General features: G+C 39.7%; 1 protein-coding gene across 1 annotated transcript in view; it reads left to right on the top strand.

Annotated features, from left to right (window-relative positions):
* Nucleotides 1-7,264, top strand: part of LOC310638852 (chemokine-like protein TAFA-5) — a gene marked incomplete at both ends in the record, with an annotated part of 32,203 nt that extends 24,939 nt beyond the window's left edge. The window contains one exon of the mRNA XM_083360213.1: nt 7,157-7,264. Within this exon, the coding sequence (XP_083216339.1) occupies nt 7,157-7,264 (108 nt within the window). The remainder of the gene's footprint in view (nt 1-7,156) is intronic.
* Nucleotides 7,265-9,436: the final 2,172 nt, after the last annotated feature.

Here is a 9,436-nt window from a genome sequence, read left to right on the forward strand (position 1 = left end):
CACTGATCCCTTAAAGACGTATTATATAGGGATCAAAATCAAAATTATACCCAAGTAACAATTTCTCCCACTGTAAATTTAGTATCATTATGAACAAGAACTATGTCATAATCTATCATAGTCATCATGGATATTGGTAAAGCCCACTTGTGATTGACAGTTCAGAGAAAAATACACAGATCCAAATTTGAACTTTTTCCTCCAGGCTCAGTTCCATTCTCAAATACTGGGTCCTAAAAATAAGTAAAAGACTCCAGAGACTACTAGTTCATAGTGATCAAAGACCTGAAAATTAATTCTATAAAAACAACTCAGCATTGCTTGTGCATGTCCATCTGTAAATATGAAAAGTCTTGGATTCATTCTCATGCCAGTCTTATTTTTCATTACAATGTAAATTGAATCTTTTGTTTCAGGAGATTTTTCCTCTGTAATAAATTTCCACAATTTGTGATGTCAAAAAATGTAAGGAAATAAAATTCTAACTTTATTAGTCAAAGTGGTCTCTAACCTTCCTGTTTTCATAGTTGCATAGCTTCTTTTGCAAAGGTGCTGTGTGGCAATAACTACCGAGAGATCTTTTCAGTACGAGGTTTAAGGAGGTGCGAACATACCACAGATTTTCAAAAATTATCAAAGCAAAATATGTAATTCCTGGAGGAGCAATCCCATATGTATGGAAATATGCAAAGATTTGTTCTGAGACACAAACATAGAAATAAAAGAGAACACAAAAAAAGATCCCTGGCTTATACAGTATTTCAAGGGACTGCCTAAAAGGTTTTGGATATAATACACTAACAACAAAATGCAATTGCTGTGCTTCTGAGTTTAGGATAATTATCCTATTTGTGACGACTATGCAGACCTTCGGAAAAGTGGATGACCCAATGTGGTATTTCTGGATTCCTGGTCACTAGTATGAGGAATGGATTCAAATCTGTTCTGCTTCTAGACAGGCAGCCTTCCCCAGGATGGGTCTGTGCTGAGATGAACCCAGTCAGGGTGTGCAACGTTTGGGAATGTCTCAAAGGTGCTTTTTCTCAAAAAGCAACTGGACTGCTGTTCTTTTCATTTCTCATCCAAGAAACTTCATCAGTTGTTATGGGGGGGGGGAAGAATGGAAGGATAGATACTGACAGTTGAGATCAGATGTTGGGGGGATGGAAGGATAGGTTCTGATCAGATGGTGGTGCAGGGAAATGGAAAGATTGCATTTCTTTGTAGTCATCTGGCCGTTAGCACTCTCTTGCCCTCAGAGTCACCTGAATCGGAGTGCAAATGGCTGTGGAGTCTTCCTTGAACTGCTGCAAGATGTGTGTTGTAGACTGGATATAGGTGGTGTCTTATCCCACACCCCTCTGTTGACAGAGTGCTGCTCAATGTTGACATAAATGACTTCTTTTTAACCCTCTTTTAAGCCAATGATCTGAAATGTGTTTGGGAATGATGAAAGTGGCCCAACACTTGGATGGTATCAAATTGGTAAAAATTATTCTAATTCTTATCTTGATAGTAAAATAGAAAAATTACCTCCCACCTCCAACAACATACTAAAATGAAAAAGAGAAAAGATTCCTGATCTCAGACAAGAAGAACGAGGCCAGTCAAGTTACCTTATTAAAAATACACAGTTGTTTTATTTCAGGTGCTTCCAACCTATTGCCTCCATATGGATCTCACTGCAATTGACATCAGTCAATGAAGATTATGTCTTTTAATGTATTTCTAGACTAGCCTAAAGGTGTCCTATGTAAGTGGACACAGAGGCAAAGCAAGATAATGACAAGTTTGGGAACTTTTATTGCTCCATTGTAAACATTTTCACAAGGTATGTGTTTAGACAGAGAGCCATTAAGGCCTGGGAAGTGCAGAGTTTTTAGCTCCCTTAACGTGAGTAGTTCTCAAGCTGCTAGCAGAAACTGTTTAGAGGCAAAAACATGAAAGTAGTTCAAAGCAGTCCAAAGATATAGAATGAGTCAGTTCTACAAACCGGTCTAAGAGTCTGACTGAAAGTCTGAGCTAGCAGGGCAATGGAGCAAAGGGGACTTGAAACAGGCTGCCACAAGAACAGACATGTCAAACTTGCGATGTCATGTGACGTCGCGCAACGTATTGGAGCTTTTTCCCCATTGCTGGCAATGGGGTGGGCGCGGTTTCGTCGTGATGCGTCCGGCCCGCGGGCCGGCAATTTGACACCCCTGCACAAGAACATGGGTCCAAAGCTGGAAGGTGTTGTAAGACCACATGTGGAATACTGCATCCAACTTTGGTTGCCACAATGTAAAAAAGATGTTGAGACTCTAGACCAGGGGTGTCAAACTCAATTTCATTGAGGGCCGCATCAGCATTGCAGTTTCCCTCAGGGGGTCGGGTGGGTATGGCCTGGGTGGGCGTGGCCTAATGGGTGGGCGTGGCTAGAGTGCGTATGGCCTACTGGGTGGGCATGGCCAGCTCTACATCGTTGTCATCAAGGGTGCCTATGGGGGGCTGGGCGGGAGTGGGACATATCTGAGGGTCTCTGGCAGGAGGAGGGTCTCTGGGCCAGGGCCAAGGCAGTGGGGGCTGTTCCCTCACTGTTTCCAGGTTGGCTTCGCGGGCCACATGAAACCACTTCGCGGGCCGGATCCGGCCCCCGGGCCTTGTGTTTGACATGTCTGCTCTAGAAAGAGTATGGCAAGCTATTTAGGGGACTGGAGGCTAAAACATACAAAGAACGATTGCAGGAATCAAGGAGGGAAGCAACCTAGAATTAAGGAGAAATTTCCTGACAGAACAATTAATCAATAGAACAACTTACCTCCAGAAGTGGTGAATGCTCCAACACTGGAGGTTTTTAAGAAGAGATTGGACAACCATTTGTCTGAAATGGTATAGGGTTTCCTGCCTGAGCAGGGGGTTGGACTAATGACCTCCAAGGTCCCTCCCAACTCTTTTATTTTGTTCTTATTCTGTTACTCAGTTGCTCAGAATGGATAGGCAGGGAGCTAGAAGCTGCTTGTGTGTAGCCCCAGTTATGGGCCTAGCTTCAGTCAGAGCATTTTCTTCTCAAGGAGAAAAGCTGACTGCTTTTGCTCTGCCTTCCATGGCTGTTGGCTGGTTCTTGGGTGAGGCACCCTGCCAGAATCTGACCCCTCTGAGTCATCCCCCACCTCATGGCTTCCTGAGCTGCCTCAGGTGTCTGTGTGCCTGCCAGCTACTCAGGCTCACAGTCCGCCTGGCTTGTCTCTCAGCCTCTGACTCAGAAGAGACTGTCACAAAAGGGCAACACCATCCCGCAAAAGGCATAAAACATTGATAAACCCAAACACTGCAAAGTTAAAACGCTTCTCCAAAATGCTAAAATTCTCATTTACAAACGAAAGCCCAGACAGACCATTTCAGATGCATTCAGGGGAAAGCTTGAGAGAGGAGCTGAACATTTTGTGCTTTCTTTAAAAGTTGGCAGCTTGAGAATGGACTCACAATGGAGAAAATGTTCTCTTTCCTTTAACAAATCTAATAGTATTCAAGTGAGCACAAGAGAAAAGGCCTTCCACTCCTAAAGGGAGCTGCTTTTTGAGTCCTCATTGCTAGTCTTTGGGGAAAAAACTAAGAACAGAGCTAGTTCAGAGGATATTCTTGTAATTTAAGCATGGAGGCTTTGTTTTATCCATTCTTTGTTTTTTAATAGTTTGCATATGTTTCCATCAAGACTTATGCAATTTATAATACAGGAGTTATTATACAGTTAGTATTTACTTATTGTTTTTAACTGTACTGTGGATACTTTAATGTTGTCCTTTATTCATTTTTTAATACTTCCCAACTACCAGCAGCCCCAGGTGTTTATAGTTACTATATCAGCCGGTGACAATTGTTGATTGGAGCAGGTTATAAGTTAAATATATGGAGGGCATCTAACCAGAGTATACAAAATCTAGGCAATTTATCATTTGGTTAGCATTCATTCCTATGTGCAACAGGTGAAATAATGACAGGTTCTGGTATTTATCCAGACTGAGAACATACTAATATTTAAAATTAGAAGAGTCAGTGTCAGATGACTCTTTGCTCTTATGGCTCTATGATGTGAAGAAAGGCATTGAACCCAAGCAGTAGAACACTGTTTTTTGTTTTTTTTACCTTAGTCACTTTAAGATACATGAACTTCAGGTCCCAGAGTATGCTGGTTAGGGAATTCTGGGAGCTCAAGCCACATATTTTAACATGAGTAAAGTTAAGAGGATGTGTTGAAGGAGTTTAGTGCTCACCCATTTGTACAGGTAAGCCTTCACCTCTGCACAAACTGTAAATATTACAAACAACTTGTTGTTTTCTATGAGAAAAACACATGTAAATGAAATAATATTTTTAATAGGATTCAGCACATGTACATTTAAATCATGACAAAGACATTATTCTCTCCTGTGGTACTTCTGACTTCTAGCAGCATCATGACCACTAGCAACATAATATCACGATAAAGCCATCCCAAGTGCAGTTGAGCAAAAATGAAACCTCAAGCTATCTATATGCAAAGTTTCTGGGAATAAATAAGATTATTTATAGAGGCATCCAACAATCTGCTCACTACTGATCATAAAATAAGCAGGACTATGTTTTTTTCTAACGGCCTGAACTTATAGTGGTGCCGTCTCAACATCATGTGCTAAATTCAAGTTACAGAAAATTACAGTTTATGGAGAATAATGTCTTGCAAGAATACTAACAAGCATCAACATTTCAGAGTGGAAAAGCAGTTAAAATAACAAGGATAGAAGCAACCTGCTTTTGTTAACATTAAAACCAAAAATTCCAACACAGTATTGTCTCTCCCATTTTCACAGGACCATGGAGTTCTTGGTGCTCTCTGAGCTTGCTTCTTTGCTTGCAGCTGTTTTATTACCCAACCAGGTAATATTATTAGTGTGAGTGAATGGGGTTTGTTCCCTATTTATATACAATAGCTTTCCCTGTCAGTGTTGATAGGTGTGTAGTTTACTCCTTGGCAATTCCATGGTTAGGATATTTTCTAACCAAGTTTTCTGCTTGTTTGTCTGATGTTAAGCCCTGCTTATCTGGTTGATGACTGCTGGAGAGAATGGTTCTGATCTTTTGTTTCCTTTTTTAGCTTTTTAGTATCTCCTTTGAATGGTGTGTATGATTTATCTATACTGGTCTTGTTATGTACTGGGCTCTTGAGGAATACCACGTGGGTTGCTGGAGCAGCTAACGGCTCTCCAGCAACCCAGACTACAAGTCTCCTGTGCTGCAATTGGCTATCTCCAGGCAGCAATGGTTGATTCAAACCTATTGGCTGCCGCCTAGGGGCTAGACTATATATTGCGGCTAGTTGCAGCCATTTCCCCAGTACGGTTTCTGCACGAAATAAACTATGAGTTACCTTGTACTCAGCTACGCGTCTTCTTTCCTGCGCCAAAGAACCCGCTATTTAACAGGTCTATTGATGGCTGATTTGTCTGAATACCAAGCTTCCAGGGATTCCCTAGCATTTTTCAGAATTCGCTTGGTTTGGGATGTTCACATACTAATGAGACCCTCTTAAAGAATACATTGAAATAGCAGAAAGGCTGTTTGGAGTTTGGATCTGTGAGATTCTAGACAGCAGCCACTTGCTTTACACAAAACATAGTATGACTGGATATGCTTCATCTGACGAAAGACAGCAAGCCATCTGTGTGTTCAAGTGAGACTTGAGTCAATATATGAAGCCAATGGATTTAAACTTTCAATGGTTATCTTTGGACAATGGTTGCTTTTTAATTTTAATTAAGTGGGAAGTCAACATTTTCTATCCTAATACCTGCAATTTGGAACAGAGTTCCAAAAAACTACTGTGTGAATAGAGAAGCTTGCTACTCATATCTGCCAATTATAAAATCCACCATCCAGTCTTCATGTAAGACTTTATAAGGCTGTAGTAGCAATGTTATTTTCCCTGAGAAAACATTTGTCTTTTTATAGAACTATACTATTTTATTCCAAAGTGTACATCATATGGATACATGAAAGGTGACATAATTGCTTGTAAGAAGTCATCATTTTATTTACTAGCTGCAACAAAATCTCCCAAGGTGTTATTTTCAGAATGATGAAAGTCATACAAGTAAAAATGCTGCAAAAATGAATTTGACATGCACAAAATCTAACATCTTGGTTCTGAGTTCATAGTCTTTGAGATCTTTCTAAGATGAAGTTAGACTTTAAAAAACAAATGTTCTTTTAAGTAAATAAGACGTGTGGAGGTTTCTAAATTATTATCAACATGGACTGGAGATCTATAACTAACTAACATGTATTTTGTCTTGTCAAACAACAGTGCTACCCTTTTCTACAGATGTAAAGAGGTAAATTTGTTAGCAAGGGGAATGCTACCTAAGCACCTGGGAACTTTAGTTGCAAAAACCATGGTTGCTATTGTCCCTTATTGCTCAAATGGTTCCTCCTAGCCCTCTCCTCTTAAGAATGTAAACTGAGGAAAGGAAGGAGTAGGATGACCTGCAAAACTTTCTAGTTGTAAAGTACATGAAATAATAATAAGGAATTACTTAATGTGTTTTCATAGATAAAGAAATCCTGGAAATATAGGCTATTGTGTGACAAAATTAAAAGCTGCATAACTATCATTACCAGTTTTGGCTGCAAAGCTCTGCATCGCCCTTAGATGGCAGGGAAAAAATGGATTTTCTGTGTCTCGTTACTGCCATCTAGTAGTCACCCAGAGTTTGCAACTCCAGTATAACATTATTAACATTAGGACATACAGTAGAAGGCATTCTCTTTCTCAGTGAAATGGTGAAACCAAATCTTTATTAAGGTGACAAATTACCATATTAAATTGGAGAGACATTTGCCAGGTTGTCACAGTCAACTCTTAACATTCAGCAAAGACTTTTCCTTAATACAATATACCTAGAGGAAGATTTTTTTTAGATAGAGCTGGGGAGAGTTAAACTGCTTTCCTTATGTGCTGTGATGGTCTCAATAAAAATATTCATGCAGCACATACCTACTATTATGGTACCATCTAATTGCCACTCAAATATATATAACTCCTCCCAAGGTCAGTGTAACCTGAAGGTTTAAATAGCTGTGATGCTAGTTTTGTTGCTCCAAAGTCAGTCTTTATAATTTTATGTCCTCTCCCTAGTAGCACTTGAGTGTCTTTGGTAGTGCCAAGAGTTTGAAAACAGGATCCTTGGAGGAAAATGACCACTTGAAGTTGAGGAATCCTCTTCCTGTGGACAAGCCTGGTTCCTGAAAACCTTGCACATAGGTTTCTATCTTCACTTTTATACTTTGGCTTTTAGCTGCATTTTCTACTTGCCTTCCTCTTTTATGTTCTTACTGTGGTTCTGACAATTATTTTCATATACCACATTTTTTCTCCTTTGCCTGAAGGTGGATTACTATTTTGTGATCCTCCCAAGCTTTCTCTGATTGCACCAATGAGATTCATATTGCTACAGTTTGGCTCCATTTGTTGTCAAAATGTGGCAGCAGTTTTCCAGTGAAATTAGATGGTGAACCACTGTTCAACAGCTGGAAAGCTAACTTAACCTAACTTTGTTTTCTTTTGTTTGGAAATTGGTGGGGTGTGGGTGTGTTCAACTCTTTTGTCCAGAATTAAACTGTTCTGCTCACAATTCATCATTAGCTGGTCTCTGGGCATGCTGCAGGTGGTCCTGCCCTAGTGGCTTTCACCAGAAAATACAGGAGAGATAACTTCTCAGGATCTGGAAGGGATGCGTGTACTATGAGTGACATGGTAATGCAAAATGGAATAGAAATCTAAAGTGTTCTTCCCCAGATGCTTTCCATTTTGGCTTGGTATGATGGAATCAGTAATATAATATGTGTGGTGGACATAAATTGAAGAAGGCTGGACTAGATAGTGGGGTATTTTTTTTGTTCTGTTCTGCAGATTTTTTTCTTAATTCTTAATGTTCTTGATTTTTTCCTCCAAAAGAAAACCTCAGATAGTAATTTATGGTCTTCCAGTGAGTACTGGAATCTATTCTTCACTGACCTCAGCCATCCAGTATATTAATAACTAAGTAACTGAGAGCTGAGAGGTATAGTTAGTAATCATAGTAATCACGGAGTTGGATTTGGACTGGTGAAAACCAGATTCAAGTCCAGCCTTAGCCTGGAACCTCACTGGGTGACTCTGGGTTATTCACTTTCTCACAGCTCAAGGTTGTCTTTGTGCATAATGGTATTTTTTGAGAGCTGAATGCAACAAAATTTCATTTTAATGTTGCCGATTAGTGTACATTTAAAATGACAATAAAGTTTCTCTTCTCTTCTCTTCTCTTCTCTTCTCTTCTCTTCTCTTCTCTTCTCTTCTCTTCTCTTCTCTTCTCCTCTTCTCTTCTCTTCTCTTCTCTTCACAAGGTTGCTGTTGTGGAGAAAATTTGGAGCAGGGAGTTCTGTGTTTGCCACCTTAAGCTCCTGGAGGATATAAATGTATCAAATAGTTAATAAACTATTAATACGATAATGAGTGTTGGAGTCCAATAGCAGCTCTAAAGTTTTCTTATTCCTGCACTAAAGGATAGCCTGATCTCTCTCCATTTCCAGCAGACACAGAGAGCTTAGTAAGGAACGTGAAGTAGAGGCAAGTGGGAAGGAAGGGATGGGGTGTTGGGCAATAAGTTGTAATTTAAATCTTCTTGGAAGACACAAATAATAATAATAATAATAATTTGCTTTGTGCTAACCAAAAATGAGAAATGAAAGTTCACGCTTCGCTAGATGCATCTGCCTGTGAAAATTTATTTTATTTAGCAATTCTAATGGGTCAATTAAAATATATTAGCATGACAATTTCATTTCTTTTCTGATCAGTTACAAAGTAAACAGACAATTTTAAGCCCTTAAGCTGTGAAACAACCTTCAAAATGACTTAAAAAGAATGTCAAGAGGGAACAAGCTTATTATTTTTACCACTATGCCTCTCATAAGGTGGCCTTCCAGACAAAAGGTCCTACTATACCTGGAATATACAATCAAAATTCCCATTTGCTATCTACACATCAGGAGTCTAACTAAGCCCATCTAATATGTAGCGATAATGTTGGCCTTGGACTGAGCAAAGCTAGACTCAAATCCCACTGACCACAATGCTCACCAATGCTCACTTGAGCCTGGTTACTACTGTATCTCTCAGCTCAACTTACTTCAGAGGATCGCAGTGGAGGTAAAACTAGATGAAAGACTCAGGTACACCACTGGGAGATATCAGAGAACAATTAAAATATAAATGCCATACAAGCAAGAGCTTCCCTCCTGGGCACTTCTCATTAGGCATTGTCCATAGAATGGCATGATACAGCCAAACTGATATTGTTGGATTCTTATGTTCCTGAACACTCATAGTCCCAACATGTTCCTTCTCAGCACAGTTTGAAGCAAGTACGCTGAGCTTGTC

This window comes from Vipera ursinii (assembly GCF_947247035.1).
Source record: "Vipera ursinii genome assembly, chromosome: 3".
NCBI classification, from domain to species: Eukaryota; Metazoa; Chordata; class Lepidosauria; order Squamata; family Viperidae; genus Vipera; species Vipera ursinii.